The sequence below is a fragment of the Periophthalmus magnuspinnatus genome, chromosome 9 (assembly GCF_009829125.3).
Source record: "Periophthalmus magnuspinnatus isolate fPerMag1 chromosome 9, fPerMag1.2.pri, whole genome shotgun sequence".
Taxonomy (NCBI): Eukaryota; Metazoa; Chordata; class Actinopteri; order Gobiiformes; family Gobiidae; genus Periophthalmus; species Periophthalmus magnuspinnatus.
The window spans coordinates 8,936,033-8,958,701 of NC_047134.1; the positions used below are offsets into that span (position 1 = coordinate 8,936,033).

Sequence of the window (22,669 nt, forward strand, 5' to 3'; positions counted from 1 at the left end):
AACACAAAAACAACATTATGAAACACAAGCATTTTGTAGCCAAGGCCACTAGATCAGTCACCCGTTATTGACAGGGTTATCCAGTTGTACTGTTATAATTTATTTAACTTTTTAAAAGAAAATAAATGTTATTGTATAGACATAATAGTTACAACCCAATAAATTAAAAATCTATGAACATTTTACAAGGTGCTGCAAAAACAGATAATTTGCTGAAGTTGGTTACATTATGTTTAGAGGGTATGGTAGATTCTCCCCCTATTCCATTGCTAATAGTTCTAAATATTGCAAAATTGTTCTAATTATGTCGATTAAGTTCAATTGTCTCAGTTCAAGTTGTCCATATAGTTAAACGTAGCCTTTTCCCTTCAAAAAATGAACAATTATCCCGTGAACATGTGCCCTGAAATGTTCAGCTTCAAAGGCAGTAACCGTAACAGTAAAGCAGAGCATCTGTGAGTGTAACACTCCAGCAAAACCGCTTCAACAACTAGAAAGGGTAAGCAAACTGCTGAGTTTTTCACCATGTCAAGGATGCAGGCTTAGCATCCTACTGTTATTTTTATATAACCTTCATGATAACTCAGGCTTGTTAAATAATTTTCTATAAAGAATTATTCCAAGTTATGGGATTCCAAGACTAGGTATCCAATGTGTACAGGTGTGTATATGATACAGGAATGACAATAGTATTAATCATAAAGTTTGTCACCTGTACGCCAAGGCGCAGGTCCATGACATTGGAGGTGCAATGCTGTAGGCTGCTGCCGTACAAGTTGACCAGCACTCGGAGGGCCAGCTCCAGCTGACTGCACTCCTGGAGCATCTGCAGCATGTTACTCAGAGGGTTGAGGAGCAGGGGTAGGTAGTTAGAGCCTGCGCACACACACAGAGACACACACACACACACTTGAGACAGAGGCATTTGACAAAGTACAGCACCCTCCAGTCTTACTGTCCCCTGATAAATCCATCTGGGTATAACACTGTAATAAACTAAACCAGGACTAAACCAGGACTGATCCAGTTTTCCAATTATTCACCTGAAGTTTGAAAGTTCTAGCTGAAATATTTTCTTGACTAATAAAATTCATTAGAATAATTGACTACATTAATAATTGTTAATCTTTATCTGAAAGAAAAACAGAATATAACACATATCACCTGAAAAAAAGATCATCGCTTAAGACATTACATGATTTGTAATTAAAAATACCTTTCACTTGTCCCTTCAGTCTACATTTGGCATATTTTTGTTTTAACTAGTGAAATAACAAAATCTCCAAAATACTGAAATATTACACGTTGATTAGTAATATGAAAATTGAAATAATGCAGACTAGGCGAAATAAATCTTAGAGCCCATTCTTGACCCCAGTGTTCAGAGGAAAAAAATATGGACTTGTTTATACATATTAGTTGTAGTATCACCACATACTACTTGAGCCTGTCCCAAAAACTACAGTTTCTCATGTCACTAATAATTAGTTTCACTGGTGAGATCAGCCGACGCACAAACTTTACACATCACCATGGAACCATACCTAACCTGCTGTAATTCTACTCAACGTGCTACAACCGCAGAAGCTACCTGCAGTTTGCCTCCAGGACAGACTGCGACATACACTTAGAGATATATATATATATATATATACATACACACACACACACACCCACACACACGTATGTGTGTGTATTATATATATATATATATATATATATATATATATATGTATATACACACACACACACACACATAATTTTAAAAATATGTGTAAAACCACTACATTGGTACCCCTGTGTGAGCAGATTCATAAAGATTACATTTTTGTTATTTTTTTTGCAAGTGATCCAAAATGTAAACCAATAAACAACAAATCCTTCTTTGTTTATACCTAGTCGAACATGCCAAAAGAAAAAAAACCTACCATCTTCAAATGAGCAGTGGGACAAGCAGGAGCAGTCCAGTGGATATAAGATGGCATCTGTGAGGAGAATAAAGTGACTGACTTGTTGAAAGATTCTAACAAAAATATCCAAGTATCCTACCATAAGAAATAGGCAGTAAGCAGTTAGTGATCTCGTACTGGACTGGCAGCACTGACACTGGGTCCAGAACTATACAGTCCTCATTGAAGACGTCCTGGTAGTTTGGGTCTTTCTCTGCCTCGGTTACATCCTGGGAAATAGTTCAAAAATGAAAATGCACTACCAATCAAGTTTGGACACAGGTAAGAGATGAAATAATAAGAAAGTACTATGATTTAATGTTGAAAATTACATTCTATTGACTAATAAAGAATGTTTTTATATCAAAATCGGTATCGAGTCTATTCCTTAGTATCGAAATAGTTTTGTCACAATACCAGCATTCCAAACTCAATTTCATACTTTCTACATTTTAGATGCATACTTAAGACATCAAATATATGCAACATGTATGGAATTGTGTAGTAAAGAAAAAAAGTTGAATAGCTCAAATAACTATATTTTTTTAGGTTTTAAATTAAAATTCCTCAAAGTATCCGCCCTTTGTTTTGTTGACTGTGTTGCAAACCCTTGGCCTCTCTGAGTTTCATGATGAAGTCTCCTCAAATGGCATTTCTTGACCCTGACATGGCAAAGCTGTAAAGTGATAACCAGGAGTGCACAGGATCAAAGCAAAGGATGGCTAATTTCAAAAATCTAAAGCGAGTGAGTTGAATTCTTTTTTTTTTTTGGTTTACATTACATATGACTTTGTACATTACACTTAAGGCATCAAAACTATGAACTATGGACATTTTTGTTTAAATAAAAAAAATCAAAAAGTGTGTCCAAACGTTTGACTGGTAATGTATGTGAAACTTAATATATGTAAATAAATATAAGACAAAATGGTAGGAAATTAAAACCTTGCCAATGAAGCCGTAGTTGTCTGAAAGCTGACACTGGTGGTACACATCCATAGCAATTCTGGTGCATTTACAGAGCTCCAGGCAGTCCAAGAGCAAGTCTGAACCAGGCATAAGAACAAGGGTCAGCTATATCCAGTCTGAACAATATGTTTATGTACAATATATAAAAAGACAGATACGCTTTTATTCTCACTGTTTGACATTAAATCAGACCATTTTTTTCCTGTTTTAGGTCAATTAGGATTACCAAAATGATTTCTATTTGCCAAAGGCCAGAATAATGAGAGAATTATTTTTAATTTTTTTTTGTATTTTTTTCTTCAGAGTCAGACGTTTACATAGATTTCATTAGAATTTGGTATCATTGCCTTTAAACTGTAGGACATGGGTCAAACACAAGCTTCTCACAATAGTTGGCAGGAATTTTGGCCCATTACACCCCTGACAGAACTGGTGTAACTGAGCCAAGTTTGTAGGTCGTGTTGATTGCACATGCTCATAAATCTTCAATACGACTGAGATCAGGGCTTTGTGATGGCCACTCCAAAACACTGACTTTGTTACCCTTAAGCCACTTTGTAAACAGTTTAGCACTATGCTTTGGGTCAATGTCCATTTGGAAGACCCATTTACACCTAAGCTCTAACATGTAGCTAAGAATGAATATGCAAGGCTCATTGTCGAAATTGTTTTCCAAATGAATTAATTAAATTCATTAATTTATTCAATTTCAGTTAAACAAAGTAGAAAATCTTTGAACAAGGTTTACCTTTCCTATTTTAATATAATTGGGTCATGTTCGGCAGTGCGGATTAATAAGACCAAAGGGCCCTGTGTAGCCCCCGGGTCATAGTTTGCCCATGTCCGCCTGATGTGGAATGGAAGCTTTAAGTCTTTGGCTTTTTAATTAAATATTGGAAGTCTTTGGTTATCACTATCCTTATTGTTTTTACTTATTTCAGTTTCAAGTTAATTGAATTGGTTTCACAATGGTTTATGCTACATTCGTGCCCGAAATTATACATCCTTTCCTGGAACACCGCCAAGCATGAAAAATGTGAAAGTAGTAGTCAAAGTAGGGTCTACTGAGGGCCGCAGTCTTGAGTATTTTTTTAAATTTTATTTTCTAGGTATGGTGTTCAATGTTTGCTCTAAAGAAGAACATTTAGCTGTAAATCCACATGACTCCTTACCTCAACTATCTATTTTATTTATGGTGTTCAAAGTTGGCTTTAATAAATCAACATTTAGTTGTGAATCCATAATGACTTCTTATCTGTGCCTATCCCTAATCTTTAACCAATTCTAGTGCACTCAAAGCAAAATAAACAGGGGACCTCCCTAACCAAATGTTTGACTCCTTGTCTTGACTACCGGTACAAATCTTCAAGTGGCAAGTCATGTTTCTCTTTATGTGAGATAAATTTAATATGTGAGGCAGGGGCATTCCAGATGCAATATTAATGAAAGGTTTTTTCTAGGAATCACTACAATATCCCAATTCTAATAACCAACAAAAAAAATCTATTAGTAATCAGTAATCTTTTGGTTAAAGTCACTTGATTTTAGTTTTACTGATATTGGTATTAGTACATACTTTGCAGTTAAAGATGGAAGATATATAATCTACATACAAGATAATATAGAAATAGTTGTTTTGAAGATGTGCACTATACCATCTGTAATAAGAAAAGCTGAAAAAGATAAACTGATAAAAAACATTTACAGACATGCTTCATTTAACTCGCAAAATCTCTTATCTTTTAATTTTTCGGAATTTTGTCAATCCCTAGGTTGCAATAGGTACCACGCTGTTTGTATTGTTAGATTTGAGCAATAGCATGTAAGAGATACCATAACACAGACAGTAGATTACCTGAATGACAGACAGTGGTAGCTTGGCAGGCCAGATTGTGAATGACTGCGGGCAGGTCCATGCCTTCACAGAGAACCATGGGGACGTCTGCCTCTAGCATCTGGCACAGGGTCTTAGCTGCAGTGAACAGCACTCTGCCTGTGCTGGTGTTACAGTGGTGCTCGTAAAGCTCGCTGGACAAACAGGGAAAGAATACATTTTTAAAAACATATTCATTTCCTCCACCTACTTCAACTATCTCCTCCTACTGCAGGAATCACTTAACCTGGCTCAGGCCAGACTGATATATGTAGCACTCTGAATTGAGTTCTACATTTGTTTTAGCTGACTTGGGCGCTACACCTTTGGCTTCCGGAAAAAAACTTCAATACTGCTCTGTCATTGGTCTGCCCGCTACTGGGAAAATTTGACCCTTACAGCAGGAGTATGTCAGGATGGATTCTCATGACTTCGTGAACTTCATGCAAGGTTAGCCAATAAAAAGTGTGCCCTCATTAATTTATTTTTTCTAGTTTAAAGCAAAAATTTTGAGTGAATCTGCAACACATGTCTACATAACATTTAAGGAAGGAAATGTTTATACTAAATGTGGACTCTGTAAAATATATTCCACATTCCACAACTGCCTTGAACTGCCCTCTGCTGGCCATTCAATATGTTTCTGAGGAGAAGCACTGATAACAATTGTAATGTTGATTTATCCACAGAGTAACAAATATTTTACATGGTGATGAATGAAATGTTGCATTTTGGATCTAAATCTGACTATCCAATCCTCAGTTAGGGTTGCCAGATCACTAAAAGATGATGATGATGTTATTAACATGACATCCCAGAGGTAGCTGGGTCCATTTCCCATAAACACATCATGCTGAAGAAAAAGGATGCAGACCTGAGAATCTTCAGAGCCTTGTCCACTTTGCCCACTCCCAAAGCTCGGTGGGCGAGGTCGGACCACAGTTCCTGCTCTGTGCGTTGCAGCTGCCTCCCCAGGCGTCGCAGCCCAGCCTCGGTGGAGATGGTCTTGGTTTTGCCGTCCGGATCGTTGGCCATCACAGGAGTCCTCTGGGGCTTGGCCTTAGATGAGCAATGCCCACGAGTGTTCTCATAGGCCGTGATGTGGTGCTCCTGGATCTGCTTACGGATCTGTGGGTCTTCATAATTGGTTGGGGTGAAGAAGATATCAAAGTCTTCCTATAAAAAGTAACACATACAGGTGGGATGAGAGACGAAAGATGGGCTGTACTGGAACAAGACAGGATTTTGATAATTTATTTAAAAAAATTATAAAATCAACTGACATTTTGTTGTTGTTTTTTTACAGTATAGTATAGTATCTATAGTGGAGTGTTAAAATATTGAAATATCGATATATATCATGATCTGCTGTACCAATATATTTTCAGCTACTTAATGTAACGTAAACCATATTGAGGGCAGATAGGTGGCAATCAAAACTATATCACGTGATGTCACGTGGAAGATGTTATGGCAATAGACCTCATCTTATCCTAGTAACACATGTTGACTACCTAGCTAAAACATGACATCAATTTAAAAGGCACTGCACCCAGTTTTTACCAAAACTAGAACTAGTTCAGAGTTTACAGTGGTCCAATGTTATTCTTGACTTTGGTTGTTCTTCTGTGACAATGACTAGAAATAAATTGAATTGACTTACATCACAAGCATCTTAATTATTCACTATGAAGAGTTTATAACTTGTTACAAATCTCAAAGACCAGAGCAGAGGTTTGCAATGATGTTAACACTGACAACACTTTACTTTTTGGATGTTTCATGGCAAAGTACAATACTAACAATAGGAAGAAGTGGGCCCTGCCCCTCGTGTGGGAGTATGTTATCATCGCTTTCCAGAATCTGAAAACCACCAGTCTATACTGGGGCAAGACACAGTTTGCTGAAATGCACAGGATGAAATTGGGTACAGGCCATGATATTAGCTGACTTCTGACAGTACTGAAGAACTGTTAACACCTAAGCTGGTGTTATATTATATCCTAATTTTGAAAGATCTGTTTGCTGGTCTTGTTGTGTCTGAATGTAGTTCCATGAATGTATAGATGTACCTGCAAGTTTGAAATAGCGTGGAACATCACTAGGTTTTTTTCACACTCCATGCTTTTGAGGCCATCATCTGCAACACACACATAGAATACATTAAGCTGAAGAAAGGTTGCACATATATTATAAGATGATAAGGAGCGTACGTACTTTTCTGTATGATCTGCAGGTATTTAAGAGCTTCCACCATGACCTGGGCAACAGACATCTGCTCCTTTTTATGCTGTTAAAGGAAACAACAAAACACACACACTTGACTTTTTCAACTGGCCACCCCAAAAACAATCAAAATGTATATACTTAATTTAGATTTGGTGATTAATAAATTATCTTTGTGCACAATGGTAGCGGGCTAGTTCCAATCAAAGAGACAGTCAGCGCAATCATTTCCAGTGCAATGTAATGTAGTCATGATCCCTGTCTGTCCTGCCTTTTCTTTGTTCTTTCCCCCCTCCCTTCTGTGTCTGAGCCTGGAGCTGGGGCGGAGATCTTGGCTCCTCCCATGCACACCTGGAGCTAATCTACAATCAGCTGCACCTGGGGAGGATAAGAGGAGCCAGGATCTTACACTCAGTGCCAGATTGTCTGCGGTACTCCCTGCTTGGCTCAGTTCATGTTTTTTCGCTTTTTGACTTTGTTAATCTGGATATTTTAGTTCCTCACCAGATCCCACTCCCTCAGCTCTCCCACCTCCGACCCTGCTCTTCTCTACTGGTACTGTTCAGTCTCTGCTACTCATGCTCTGCCCTTGGACCACAGCAAACACCCCACTCCCGACTCACCGATTGACCTACTGTCATTTTTGCACTTTCACTCCTGTAAATAAACACTGTTAAACCTTTCCCTGAGTTCTGTCTTTTTGGTTCCTCCTATCAAATGTTACGAGAAATGTATAAAAGGTTTTTGTCAAGTCGCTCTAAAATCAATAAACCCTGACAAATTAGTGAGTGGAGAGGCAGCTGCAGATGGATGTTACTGACAACACGTTAAAAACTTTACAAATGGGAGAAGAACTTCACCGGAGGACACTGCTTTTAAAAAGGTATGACTTTGTGTGTCAATGCTAACTTCTATGAGAACAAATGTAAATGTTCTCATAGAAGGAATAAATGTAACTAAATTAAATTTGTTGTAAGGGCAACCAAATTATTTCTAGGTGTAGATTATTTCAGTCAGTGACGTTATTTAAATATTAATCTAAAATGAATATTGGCATTAGCTGCGACACAAAAAGATGTATTTTTTGTAAAAACAGAAGTGTCCTCCAATGAAGTTTTCCTCGCATTTGTAAAATGTCAAACATATCAGTGACATAGTTACTGTGACATGTAGTTCTGTGACAGTTACTGTGACTTGGCAAAACCCTTTTCGACCTTACATTACACCAGAAATGACTGTCCCTCTGACTGTAACTAGCCAGCTACTGTTGTGCAGAGCCAGTTACGGTAATGCCTAATTATCCACATGGCATTGTTAGAGAGCATTTTGATGCATGAGAACACACATTTATCTAAGAGAAAAAGGTAACAAGGTATTAGTACTTCATTTTTACATTTTGGAAAACCAGTAAAAGATTTTCCAAGGTTTTCTTTATAGTTTTGATAAATCTGCCACTTATATTTTTGACTCTGAATGCCTTTAGTGTCTTGCTCAAAAACACAATAGTATTGACTTTTCTGCATTTTGAATTGAAAATGTCTAGTTGGTACAATACTGCTTCACCTACTGCACCATGACCCCAGTCCAATGTATTTAAATGTATTTAATTAGCTAAGAGCTGAAGAGAAATGGCAAATACAAGAAATGCACTTCCACCAGGCAATATGGGGTCTCCACATTTACTGTCTCGAAGTCCTTTTGCCTGGTCAGCCAAAACCACACGCTTTAACAAAAAATCTTGTCTCTCAAATTTCAGATGGGCATGACTGATTAGGCTGTCAAATAAACATGATGGTTTATGAGTAAAAAAACAAAACAAAAAACAGTGGACTGAGAAACACCGTGGTTTTCTGTAGAATCAACAGTCGAAGAAATAAACTCTTATATCAGGTAAAAGAAGTTTTATATTATGTTCAGAATAATATGAAAAAAATCAGATTTCTCTGCATTTCTACATATGAGAGACAAGTGCTACAAATAAGAGGTTGTAATTGAATGGTTGTCTGATGTGCAGTAGGAGGATCTCATTCCAGGCCCTTGTACAAAGGAGGCCATTGCTGTGCTCCGGGCTCACCTCCTCAGACAGGTGCTCCTTGTCCTCCAGCTGCAGCCGGGCCCATGTGGTGAGGCGTTGGATCACACACTCCGCCTCTGCAGTGGACATCCTCTTCAGCACAGTCATGCACTCCTCTCTCTGCACACACACACACGCACACAAGCAAAATATACGTTTTACTTTGAATAATGTGATTGGTTTCATTTATAAAGGTTTGGCCTGTACCTTGCCCCGTCTGATGAGCTGGATGAGGTGCAGGTAGCTGATGTGTGCTGTGGGCAGTTTATAGGCTTCAGCTAAAGTCAGGGAGTCCTTTAAAGAACACGGTAGGTTTTGCTTCAGGATGTGTCTGATAACAGTCTGTAAAATCATCATTATTATTCAACCATTCTTGAAAATAGAATTGAAAAAGACAAGGTTAAAAGTTCATAAAAAATACCATGATTTGGTTATTGTTGGTCAGGTTGAAGTTGCGAATGCCATAGCCCCTCAGCAGTTTCCTGATCTCCATCAAGCGATAGTTCTCCTTCAGAAGTTCCTGTCTGTTGAGTAAACAAGGTGTATGGAGCTGTGTTTAAAAAGGCACAACATGAGCTGTTGTGGGATAACTGATGACTTAAATGCAATTATGTTTCAAAGATTAAAATACCGAATGGTGAAAATACACAAATGCATTTACCACTTGCATTCACAAACAGCAATATATGTTTGAACAACAGCTCATAAACACATTCAATATTTTGACTGAATTAAGTATGGCTATTAGGAGTGCAAAATAAATCACAATCAAATAGCATTTTGAATAGATGCTGCAAATTTTTTAAAACTCTTTGAACAGATTCCTATTATTAAAAATTATAAATCATCAATCTAATTGCAATCTCAATGCTTGTTAAAAAAATTGCAATTGGATATTTTCCCCCAAATCATTCAGTCCATGATACTAATCAAACTTACAAATTCAGTCCAACAAATATATGGCAATTCTACCAGACCAGATCAGTGATTTCTAGTCATCAAGGAGATTAATCGGTCAATGGTTTATTACGCTAATCTTTGTATTTAGATTATAAGGATTTATATGGGACAACAGCATAAAGGAGAAGTGAGTGAGTGAGTTTTTTGGGGTATTTATATGTAAAAAGGAAGCTTAAACTCATCATTCAAATTCAATCCGTCTTTATAAATAAACTAAATAGTTGTTTTTGCATGAACTCCCATGCAGTTGGAGTTACATTTCATTCCTTCTAACCTCCAGAGGGCGGTGCTTTACACCTAGATACCTACATGTGTGCGTAGCACATATGTGTAAGAATAAATGTCAACAAAGTCCTGTCATGGATGTCAGAAAACCCATATATAGCTGATGCACCAATTACATTTATCACATCAGCAGGTCAAAGTTGCTATTGGATTACAGCTTTTTTTTTACCTTGCTTGTACCCTCACATATTGGAGCTGCATCCTGCATCCTCTGGAGGTAAATTATGTTGGAGAAACATTTTTGTTATCTACCTTCGCCTGTAGTGAGTATATTTTGCTACCATCAGCAGTTTTGATACTTAAATTAAGCCAATACATTTATCTATTCAGAGTAGAGTTTAGTACTTGAATCGGTGCAGCAAATTCAACAATACCATATTGTGACTATTTAACCAGGTTAGGGACTTGTCTGTGACTTGGTGCTTTGTGAGTGCCTTCACTTCTACAACACCGCTATTTTAAAAGTTTTGTCATGTATGGGCTGTGTGACTCGATGCCTTGGGAGTGCTTTTGCTCCAGCGGCATAGCTAACTCTGTCACCAAGCATTTGCTTATATGTCCAGGGAGCTTTAACTATGTCCACTCTGACCATCCCCAGATGTTGGCAGCAGAGGTAACACTGCCCGTGGTACTAGTCCAGGTGTTGCTTACAGATCCATGGATGATCTCAACGTTGCTCAAGGGTTACAACATTTAGCTCTGACGTAAACCCCCAAAGTTTGATGGGGTGGCGTAGAAAAAGAGCAGTTAAAGGGGTTCTATTCAAATAATTTTCTTGTCCTTCATCTCAGGCGCATAAATTGTTATGTCAAGGTGCTAGGTTTTTACATGATACATGCCACAGCATACCAGTTTAAGGTGCTCCCCTTCGGACTATGAATTCTACCATACTTGAATGATTGGCTTGTGTTCTCAGAGTTGAGGTTAAGCACTCAGGGACACTTCCATTCTACTAGACCATGTATCACAATTGAGACTTGCTGTGAACTTTGCAAAGAGCTTGTTGATTCCCTCTCAGAACTGAACAGTCCACTTGAGCAGGATGCACTAGCACACCCGTGGCCAGAGTGTGCCACCTGTATGCATTTCCTCCTGTCCCACTCTTCCTGCACAGGGTAGGCAGGAGCAATCAGAAGGTTGTTAGTGGCTCCTTATTGGCCAGGGACAATATGGTTCCCCATGCTCCTGATGCTCCTCAACAGGATCCTTGGTCTCTCCCTCAGAGGAAGGATCTCTTATCACAGCAGGGAGCATCTGGATGGTTCACAGTTAAGGTGGGTGTCAGTCACAACAGTCTTCCTCCTTGGGATCATCCCTGCTAAGCGGGTTGGGGGGCTCTATGCCTTGTCAGTTGCTGAAAATTATATATGCTGGAATTCTGATGGGTCTGTTGTCACCTTGTGGCCTAACCCACTGCTCTTCATATGAATCAGTCACTTTCTTTGCCTGTGTTCACCCCACAGTCTGAGCAGGGGGCTCCAATGCCAGTCCTTTTTGCCCTGTTCTTACATTGAGGACTTGTACTGACATAACTGTCTTTGCAAGACAGATGTCCTGCTTGTGTTTCAAGGAGGTCACAGAAAAGGCTATGCTGTATCTAAACAATGGCTCTCACATGAGGTTGTGGATGTCATTCTACAGGTATATGAATCTAGGGATAGTCAGCCTGGGGTGCGCTGAGGGGTGTGCCACTGAATGACATCTGTGCTGCAGCTACAGTTGAAACCTTATGTTTACATACACTATAGAAATGTTCCTGTTTTAGGTCAATTAGAATTACCAAAATTATTTCTATTAAATGCCAGGATAATGATAGGAGGATTTTTTTTATTTTTTTTTACATTTTTTCATTACTTTCTTTAAAGTCAGAAGTTTATATACATTTTATTAGTATTTGGTACCATTGCCTTCAAACAGTATGACAGTATGGTCACCCCCTTTTTCTCCATGTGCATTATGGCCAAACCGTTCAATTTTAGTTTTGTCAGACCACATGACATGTACAAGGGACAAACACCTTATTTTTTGGAGACATTTGCAAACTGTAATCTGAACTTTTTATGTTTATTTTGGAGTAATGGCTTCTTCCTGGCAGAGATACAGTGGTACAGTGCTCGTTTCACTGTAGATAATGACACGCTCTTACCAGCTCCAGCAGCATCTTGACAAAGTTTTTTCCTTTTGGTCTTGAGTTGATATGCACTTTTCAGACCAAGGCAGATTCATCTCTGGGACACAGAACCCATCTCCTTCCTGAAGGGTATGATGGCTGGACATTCACATGGTGTTTATACTTGCGTATAATTGTTTGAACAGATGAATGTAGCACCTTCAGGCACCTGGAAATTGCACCGAAGGATAAACCAGACTTGTGCAAGTCCACGATTCTCTTAATTCTCCTAATATCTTGTCTGATTTCTTTTGACTTCACCATAATTTTACACAAAGAAGCAATGTGTTTCAGGCGTTCCTCTAATTAAATGTTGTCAATAAACATTTCAGAAGCTTCCATAGACATGACATCATCATCTGGATTTTCCCAAATTGTTTAAAGGCAGTAATTTTACTGTATGTAAACTTCTGACTTTGAAGAAAGTAATGAAAAATTATCTAAAAAACCCTTCTCTCATTATTCTGGCATTTAACAAAAAAATAATTTTGGTAATAATAATTGAATTATAACAGGAAAGGTTTAGTCTGCTTTCATGTCACACAGTGAGAAAAAAAAGCATGTGTGTCTTTTTATATATATGTATATGCATGTATGTATGTAAATGTCTGGTTTCAACTGTATGTAGGCTTCCTCCTGTACGTTCACCCACTTCTACAAAGTGAATATGGCTCATCCAGTGGCTCCAGTCATCTTGTCTGCTTCTAACATCTGCAATTGATTACTGAAGTGCAGAAGGAATGAAATAGAAAGAGTTACACATGTAACAAAGGTTCTATGAATTCCAGATGACTGCCACAGTTTCCTGTCACTCAGAGTTATTGCGAGTGCATTTCAAAAGATAAGTATAATGGATCAGGTATATATAGGTCACGTCAACAATGTCACATTGTTGATATTTATACTTGACCTATGTGTTGCGCACACATTTAGATATCGAGGCTCAATGCACCGCCCTCTGGAAGTAATCCCGTATTCATCTCACATAGTTATATGTGTAACTCTCGGCCTACTGAGTCCTCAGGATAATGATGACATAAAGTTACATGTATGAGTTTGCATGTGAGCGTACTTTGGTCCTTCCATCTCCAGGTACTGTTGGACCAGCTTTTCCACTATGTTATTCCAAGGGACGACGGCCTTCTGCATGATTTCCAGCACTGCGTCCACCATCAGCTGTCAAAAATAGATATAAAAATAGGTATTTATATTAAGGAGCATCAACAATTGATAGAACACTAAAAGACTAAGTTACCACAAGGAAGCATATATTATCTTGAGAGGATTAAATTACAGAGCAGGTTTTAAAGCAATCACAAAAAAAATTTTCTCCTAAAGAACTAGCCTTTGTGATTTCCTAACCATAGATGTGAAAGATGTGAAAGCTGGTTTTGACTATTGTCCTAGTGTCCTTACATCAGAGTCAGTCATGCAGCCCAGCACAGCCACAGCTTTGGCCTCCCATTCTGTGAAGAGGGTGGTGGTCTGAGAGCTGCAGCGCTCCAGCAGGTCCTGCTCCAATACAGTGAGAATAATCAAAACAACAAGCATCTTTAGATTTATATCAAAGTGTACTTAGGACTTGTACCTTTATATACTGTAGAAGTAGCTCCTCATATGACAGATTTTGCTCCTGGGCATAAGGCACGATGCAGGTTTCCACTGTGTGAGAAATGAGCTCTGGAGCAGGCACTTTGTCCAACATAAAGAAGGCCACACTTCGGGCATTCCCCTTTAAAAGCATTTTGCACAAATATTTGAACATGCATTAGAAGTGATCATTAAAGTGAGCTATATTGTGCAAACTTATCTGAGCTTTTAATTATGTTTTCCCTCATTCTTTAGGGGGTTCTATAGGCATTTGTTTAGCCCTTGTTGTTTCATGTGGGCCTATCCACATAAAAAAACAGGCAGAGTTCAACATCTTTACTGTCATCAAAAAGTAAAGTGAAATTATGTTTTCACAATTGCTTCAGAAGGTGGTGACCTGAAGATAGGACTGCTGTTAACTGAAAGAACTTTAGGCCTTAATATTAATATTCCCATATTAATATAGTACATAGTTTGTGTACATAGTTTCTATATCCACATAGTTTGTGGAGTCAGAACCTAATAAATGGTTCAACATTAATCAATTATCAGTTTGGATATTTTAAAAAATATCTCCCACAAAGTTACACAAGCCCCTGCACATTAGCCCGAGCACATTTAGTATTATCAGCACAGGATCTCCACAGGGCTGTGTACTTTCTCCCCTGCTCTTCTCCCTGTACACCAACTGCTGCACCTCCAGCCACGACTCCGTCAAACTGGTTAAGTTTGCGGATGACACCACCCTCATCGGACTCATCTCGGACAGCGATGAGTCTGCCTACAGGAGGGAGGTGGACCGGCTGGTGTCCTGGTGCAGCAGCAACAACCTGGAGCTCAACGCCCAGAAGACAGTGGAGATGATCGTGGACTTCAGGAAAGTCACAGCCCCCCTGCCTCCCCCCACCCTGACGGAATCCCCCATCACCACTGTGGACTCTTTCCGCTTCCTGGGCACCTGCATCACCCAGGATCTCAAGTGGGAGCCGACCATCAGCTCCCTCATCAAGAAAGCCCAGCAGAGGATGTTCCACCTGCGGCAGCTGAGGAAACGCAAGCTGCCAGTCCAGATGATGGTGCAGTTTTACACTTCCATCATTGAGTCCATCCTCACCTCCTCCATCACTGTGTGGTTCGCTGGGGCCACTGCCAGGGACAGACAGAGACTGCAGCGCATTGTGCGCTCTGCTGAGAAGGTGATTGGCTGCAGCCTTCCATCTATACAGGACCTGTACGTCTCCAGGACTCGGGGGCGAGCAGGCCGTATAGCAGCTGACACCTCTCACCCTGGACATGGACTATTTGAGCCACTTCCCTCTGGCAGGAGGCTACGGTCCATTGGGACCAGAACCTCTCGCCATAAGAACAGTTTCTTCCCCTCTGCTGTTTGTCTCATGAACACTTTATAATATCTGCACTATACTGGACACTTTATAACACCGGTCACTTTAATAAGCCACTTTGCACTGTTGTTCTGATGCTGCTATTGTACATATTTTCTCCCTTTAAGTATTTCATTTGATTTTTTTAAGCATATCTTTTTAACTTTGTGCATGCCCTTATTTGTATTTGTATTTGTATTTATTCAGTGTGTTTATGTTGCACTTTTTCACCGTATCAAGTTCCTAGTTTGTGAACTGTGTTCACAGACTATGGCAATAAAAGTCTTCTGATTCTGATTCTGATCAAACATACGATACCTTCTCAAAGACGGACAGGGAGAGCTTGCAGTTGTACTTCCGGTCCAGTTCCAAAAGTTGGCCTAGATTGGTCACTAAAGACTTGAGGTTCTCCACTTCTTCTGCTCCATAGTTGTCATCCTAAATAACATGAGGAAATACACTGTCTCATCCTAAATACAGTTGGGGCTTATGGTTTGCAATGGTTTACTGGATTTTGGTAAAGTTTACATTTTAAAGACAACCAGAATAATTGACAAAAAGAAATCTGAACTGGAAAATTATGCATGTATAACAGATATTACTACAGAGTTACCACTTTTTAGGCAAAATAACAGCATAATTTGTTATTTGTGGGTGAAATTACAAAACTTGTATGTAGCCTTTGAGATTTGCCAATTTTGCTTTTTTAAATTACGATTTTGATTTGATTTTGATTAATCTTATAAACCTACAATAAACATACTTGGATAGATTTGTAAATGATTTGGTTAATTTACACATTTGGTCCAGGTCCATAAAGATGGAAGTCCGAGCACAGCCAGGTTCAAACCATTCTGAGGCCAGGCGCTCTAAAAAAGGAACACAAATATTTAACAGGAATGATCTTATTTTCGATTATTGTTCTTAATATTATTCATTAATAATACCTTCTCAGTTAACTCCAGATTCCTAGCTCTTTGTTCCAGCCATTTCGCCAGGTTTTTCTATGACCACAATGAAATAATTTTTAAAGTGAGACAAATTTTAATGTTCACTTATATGGAGTGACAAAATCTTTAATTTTGACTTTTTGTGTGTGAGGAAACTTTGCCTTGCCCAGTACAGATATTTTGATCTTAAGAGGCAAGGCAAGGCAAGTTTATTTGTATAGCACAATTCGTACACAAGGTAATTCAAAGTGCTTTACAGAATAAGAAAGACATTAAAATCACACAAATCAAAACATAAATAATCACAAATAATCATCGTAAATTTACCATTAAAAGAGAAGAGTGCAGAATAAAAACCTTTCAGTCGTACGCACAGCTGAACAAAACCGTTTTGAGCCTGGATTTAAACATTGTCAAAGTAGAGGCCTGTCTCACATCTTCAGGAAGACTGTTCCAGGTTTTAGCTGCATAAAACTTAAATGCTGATTCCCCATGTTTAGTCCTGACTCTGGGCACCAGCAGGAGGCCGGTTCCTGAAGTCCTCAGAGTGCGAGATGGTTCATATGGCACTAACATGTCGGAGATGTACTTTGGACCTAGGCCATGGAGAGACTTATACACAAGCAGAGCTGCTTTAAAGTCTATTCTTTGAGCTACAGGAAGCCAGTGCAGAGACCTGAGCACAGGACTTATGTGCTCATACTTCCTGGTTCTTGTCAGGAACCGAGCAGCAGCGTTCTGGATGTACTGCAGCTGTGTTAAGGCTCGTTTGGAGAGGCCAGTGAGCAGGCCGTTACAGTAGTCTAACCTACTGGAGACAAATGTATGGATAAGTCTCTCTAAGTCTGGCTTTGACAGTATGCCTTTGATTTTTGCAATGTTCTTTAGGTGGTAAAAAGCTGCAGATGTTATTGATTTGATGTGGCTGTTAAAGTTCCAAGTCTGAGTCCATTATTACCCCTAGATTTCTAGCTTGAAGGTTTTAGAGAGAGAGACTGGAGGTGACTGCTGACACTTTCTCTATGTTTCTGTGGGCCAAAGATGATGACTTCAGTCTTGTCTGAGTTTAGCAGAAGAAAGTTGTTTTGCATCCACACACTGATCTGTTGGATGCAGTGGCAGCGTGAATCCACTGGTCCATATTCACCTGCTGCCAGTGAGACATAGATCTGAGTGTCATCTGCATAGTTGTGGTAGGACACATTATTGGTGCGTATTAACTGGCCTAACGGCAGCATGTAGAAATTGAACAGCAGGGGTCCCAGGATTGAACCCTGGGGCACCCCACAGGTCAGGGACATTTTATCTGATGTACATTTTCCAATTTCAACAAAGTACTCTGTTTTCTAAATAGGACTTGAACCAGTTTAGTGCCGTACCAGAGAATCCCACCCAGTCCTTCAGTCTCTGTAAGAGAATCCCATGATCCACAGTGTCAAAGGCAGCACTCAGATCTAACAGGATCAAGACTGAGACTTTGCCTGCATCAGTGTTCAGGCGGATGTCATTTGTCACCTTGATAAGAGCAGTCTCAGTGCTGTGGTGGGGTCTAAAACCTGATTGGAAGACATCAAAGGAGTTGTTAATTTCGAGGAAGTTAATAAGCTGTTGGTAAACAACGTTTTCAAGGACTTTGCCTAAAAACGGCAGATTTGAGTTTGGTCCAATATTGTGGTATCAAGACTGCTCTTCTTTAGGAGAGGCTTGATAACCGCAGTTTTCAAAGCGCTTGGGAATGTTCCAGATTGAATTGACATATTAACTATGAGAGTGAGTGGTGATAGCAAAGTGTTGAGCACAGACTTTAGAAATTTAGTGGGTAACACATCGAGGCAGCATGTAGATGAATTCAGACTGGTGACAAGCTCTTGGACAGTTTTGTCAGTTACAGGTGCAAAGTGAGTCAGCTCTAAGTGTCTAGGTGGCTGCTGAAGTGTTATTTGCATTGTGGAATTTATGGCATTTTTAATGCCCTGAACCTTGTCATTAAAGAATACTGCAAACTCCTTGCACTTAGATGTGGAAATTAGTTTTAACGGCAGTGGAGCTGGGGGGTTTGTTAATCTGTTTACCGTTGCAAACAGGACACGAGAGTAATTACTACAACTTCCAATAATGTCAGAAAAATACCTTTGCCTTGTTCTACATAAACTGTGGTTGTACATGTGCATTTTTTCTCTGTAAATCTCATAATGAACCTGGAGCTTTGACTTGCGCCATTCCCGCTCAGCCCTCCGGCACTCCCTTTTCTGTGCCCTGACCGAGTCATCATTCCCCCATGGCGCTTTCTGCTTATCTTTAACCATTTTAACCTTCATCGGGGCAATGGTGTTCAGAACATTCAAAACACTCGAAGTTACAGAGTTCAACAAATCATCAACATTAGAACATGAGGCATTTTCAAAGTTTATCATTTCCATGAACAGTGCACCTGTGTTATCATTTATGTGTCTCCTTCGAACAACTGCAGGACCAGCCGCTGGTTTGGGAATAACAGAAAAAGACACAGAAATGATCAGACAGAGCAACATCCACCACATTGACATTTGAAATATTTACTCCTTTTGTAATATGCAGGTCCAGAGTGTGTCCTCTGTTGTGGGTGGGCTCGCTGACATGCTGAGTCAGACCAAAGGTTTCAAGGACAGAACGGAGCTCTTTAACGTTTCTGTCAAACACATTATCCACATGTACATTAAAATCACCTGTAATGACTAAACCATCAAAGTCTCAGTAAAATCATCAATAAAACTCAGACAGTGCTGGGGAGGTTTGTATATGACTAAGTAGAGTATGGAGGGGGATTGCTTTAGCTCCATTTTAAATGAAACATACTCAAAAGATGAAAACACATCAAATGGCAATCTGTGAGTAACTAAATTATCTCTAAAATGCACACACACCTCCACCTTTTTTGTTTAGTCGTGTTTCAGATTCAAATTTGAAGTTGGGTGGATTTGATTCCACTAGAATTGCATTACCTGTGTTTTTGTCGAGCCATGTTTCAGTTAAAAACATAAAATCAAGATTAAAAGAGGAAATAAAATCATTAATTAAAAAGGACTTGTTAAATAAAGATCTGACATTGAGCACAGCAAGTTTCAGATTAGTTTCAGTAGGACTGTATGTTATCTTCTTACAAGGAATGTGAACTAAATGTCTTTGATTGGACAGTCTAACTGTCCTTCTGTTTATCAGTCTACGTGGTGTAACTGTAGATATAGCTCCATCACAGGGCCTCAGCATGATATTATTTTTATCATGACTGTATGTCCTGAGACAGCAGAGGCCCTGTGTGTCCTAGCTCTTGTTGATAACAGCTCTGGGGGAGGGCAGGGAAGGGCGAGCTGGGGGGAGTTTGGGTGAGGGACCAGGTGAGCGCCAAAGAGGAGCAGGGAGGGGTTTGGGTGAGGGTGAGGGACCAGGTGAAGGCCGAGGAGGCGGAGCAGGGGGGAGTTTTGGTGAAAGACGAGGGGGGGATAGGTGGGTACGGGGAAGAGTTCAGCATAGTTGATGCCAGAACTCTCGATTGCGCCATATTAGGTGTGAGGGGAGCCATCTTAATTCCTGATCTGATGAGACTTTCTAGATGGTCGGGAAGGGCCATAGGTGAAGGTGGGGAGGAAAAGGAGAGTGAGGAGTCCCTAGAGGGAGTAGATGTAGCAAAGAGGACCCAGGGCTGGTCTGTGGGCAGGGGAGGTGATGTGGGTGCTGCTGCGACTGAAATCTCTGCTGGGGCTGTCACAGACAGGTTCAAGACCTGTGATGTGGGCCCTGGGGGAAGTGACGCTGGAGATGCATCCTTCACTTTTGAAGGTGGTGGTGATGGTGATTTGTTCTCTTGGGGAGGTGGTGGTGCTGTTGAATCCTTCACTGGGGGAGATGGTTGTGGTGCTGGTGATGACTCTTTCGCTGGGGGAGATGGTTGTGCTGCTGGTGGTGACTCCTTCGCTGGGGAAGGTGGTGGTTGTAGTTGTGGTGCTGCTGGTGGTGCTGACACATTGGCTCGGTCTCTGGTTGGTGCAGCAGGAATGCTTCTCTCATTCCTCTTTTCTCTCACTGGCCCAGCACCCTGTCCAGGCCGGTGCCTCAGAGCGTGGAGGAGGTTATCCGTCAGCATTCTCACTCCACCTCTGCTCAGGTGCGGGCCATTTCCCTTGAACAGGTCCTCTCGTTTCCAGAATAGATCAAAGTTCTCAATGTAGTGCAGTCCTCTGACCGCACACGTGTTGAACAGCCATGTGTTCAGCTGAAACAGCCAGATAAATTTGTTCATCTCCCTTCTGTCTATGCTAGGAAGAAGTCCACTGATGAAAGTCTTAACCTCCACTTTATCAAGCTCCTCAAATAATTCAACGAAATTCATTTTCAAAATTTCAGTCTGATTCATTCTGGTGTCAACTGCACCCACGTGCGCAATCAGCTGTTTAGCTCCTTGGTATGTTGACAAAACTTTTGGGAGGAGTTTTGTAATCTCAGAGACAGTGTGACTGGGGTACGAGCAAGTTTGTATTCCTCTGTGAGTCACATCTCTGATAGCACCGTCTCCTAGCAGCAGCGTATCTCTGACCTTGATGTTTGGCACAGACCGCCTGTCTGCCGCCGCTCTTTTGCCAATTCCACTGCTCTTGTTTTGCGACAAAAATCCATTTTCCATTTGTATATTAACATCGACATCAGTCTGTGACAGTGGTAAAAATCTGTTTGTAAGTTGTATTTTGGGTGATGTAACTATATTAGCATTGCCTCTTATCACTTGTCGCGTTTGCTTGAAATTCTTGTCTTTACAAAGTTTTGGAAAAGACACCGTATCACTCAGGTTTAAGTTGAAAGTAGCAGTTTTTTCACTCTCTTCTCTGAAAGTAACTGTAGGCTGCTTACCACTGGAAGTCACAGGGAGCGTCCGGTGAAGTCCTTTTTCAGATTCTAAAACAAATATCCGTGCTTGTAGCTCATTAATTTGTTGTTGATAGTTCCGACAGTGTTCGCAGAAAGAATTCCTTTTGTCTCTTCCCCCAGACATGTTGGTGGCTCATCAAAAATTTTGTTAAAAAATGTAAAAATGGTTTAAAAGTCTTGGTTTACTTAAGAGAAAATCATAACTAAACAAATCTCCCAGAAATGGAAGAGGTAAAATGATTAAAAAAGCAAAGTAAGGAGGAAGCAGCAGGAGCAAGCCTTATACAATATACTGCAAGAGCTGCTTATACAATATACTGCAAGTTTGCTGAGTGCTGTTTGCATTTAATTACGAAGTGTTTTATTACTCAGTAACCAAGAAGTGTGCGTTAGCATGCTCATTGTTGTTAGTTTTGTTGTTAGCGTGGCAAAACTCTGCATTGGTCTTTGAGCATCTTAATTTATACTTTTCACAACTCTGATTGCATAAGGTAATTGAGGAATGCTGAACCACTGCAAATTGTTTGCTAAATTAACTAGTTTTGTTTTTCACATTTTTAAGATGATAAAAATCAGGTACAGCGCCTTTAATTGATAATCGTGGTTTTCCAGGACTGTTTGTCACATTTTCTCATTCAGGAAGTTTGAATATACAAAGTGATATGCAGTAATTTCATTAGCGTATGCACACTGATCGCGTTGTGATAGTGTTCTGACACTTAAGTGTTTAGTGTTTCTTCACTAAAACACTAAAATGTGATTTTAACATCCCCAATATAAATTCTGTAGTCTTTGCCCATATTTCCTGTACCTGTCCTGATGGAAGCACTCTCCTCACAAATGGGAAAAAGACAGAGTTGAACCAGGGACACAAGTCTTTGGAGGGCAGGTCCTCTGGGATGCTATTCAGCATCTCCTCGAGCTTCTGCTCATCAAACTCCGCAGCCATTTGTCCCTGGTACACACAAATCCTCAGGTCAGGCTCACACAACAATTACCTCTATATGGGTCTGTAACAAAGTTAGTGATCAAATCAAATCAGAGCCTGGTTTAAAGACATTTACAAATGTGTTGTTACATTATGTATGAGATTTTAATAGACAAGGTTGTGATTTTTAGGTTTTACTGGTGACTCCACAAAGTCCAAATATAATCTTGAGGCTAGAAAACTATATATAGTGTTTCATCCTTTTTAGTAAAAAAACCCCAAACAGTTCTATCCTGTAAAATCAGAATATAGTAGTTACTTTTATCAAGATGGAAAAACCTTTAAATCTGTTTATGATTGTTAGTTTATTATTGAACATGTGTTACAGTTTACCTAATTTTGCCTCTAGTCACC

General features: G+C 39.8%; 1 protein-coding gene across 1 annotated transcript in view; it reads right to left on the reverse strand.

Annotated features, from left to right (window-relative positions):
- kntc1 (kinetochore associated 1) overlaps positions 1–22,669 on the reverse strand; it is a 73,155-nt gene that overhangs the window by 36,649 nt on the left and 13,837 nt on the right. Inside the window, exons 19-36 of the mRNA XM_033972448.2 lie at positions 22,139–22,282; positions 16,426–16,482; positions 16,276–16,347; positions 15,797–15,916; positions 14,095–14,238; positions 13,923–14,018; positions 13,579–13,682; positions 9,513–9,615; positions 9,299–9,433; positions 9,092–9,211; positions 7,009–7,081; positions 6,864–6,931; positions 5,666–5,967; positions 4,774–4,946; positions 2,895–2,995; positions 2,050–2,179; positions 1,929–1,985; positions 713–876 (exon numbers count right to left, since the gene is read on the reverse strand). Of these exons, the coding sequence (XP_033828339.1) occupies positions 713–876; positions 1,929–1,985; positions 2,050–2,179; positions 2,895–2,995; positions 4,774–4,946; positions 5,666–5,967; positions 6,864–6,931; positions 7,009–7,081; positions 9,092–9,211; positions 9,299–9,433; positions 9,513–9,615; positions 13,579–13,682; positions 13,923–14,018; positions 14,095–14,238; positions 15,797–15,916; positions 16,276–16,347; positions 16,426–16,482; positions 22,139–22,282 (2,163 nt within the window). The remainder of the gene's footprint in view (positions 1–712; positions 877–1,928; positions 1,986–2,049; positions 2,180–2,894; positions 2,996–4,773; positions 4,947–5,665; positions 5,968–6,863; positions 6,932–7,008; positions 7,082–9,091; positions 9,212–9,298; positions 9,434–9,512; positions 9,616–13,578; positions 13,683–13,922; positions 14,019–14,094; positions 14,239–15,796; positions 15,917–16,275; positions 16,348–16,425; positions 16,483–22,138; positions 22,283–22,669) is intronic.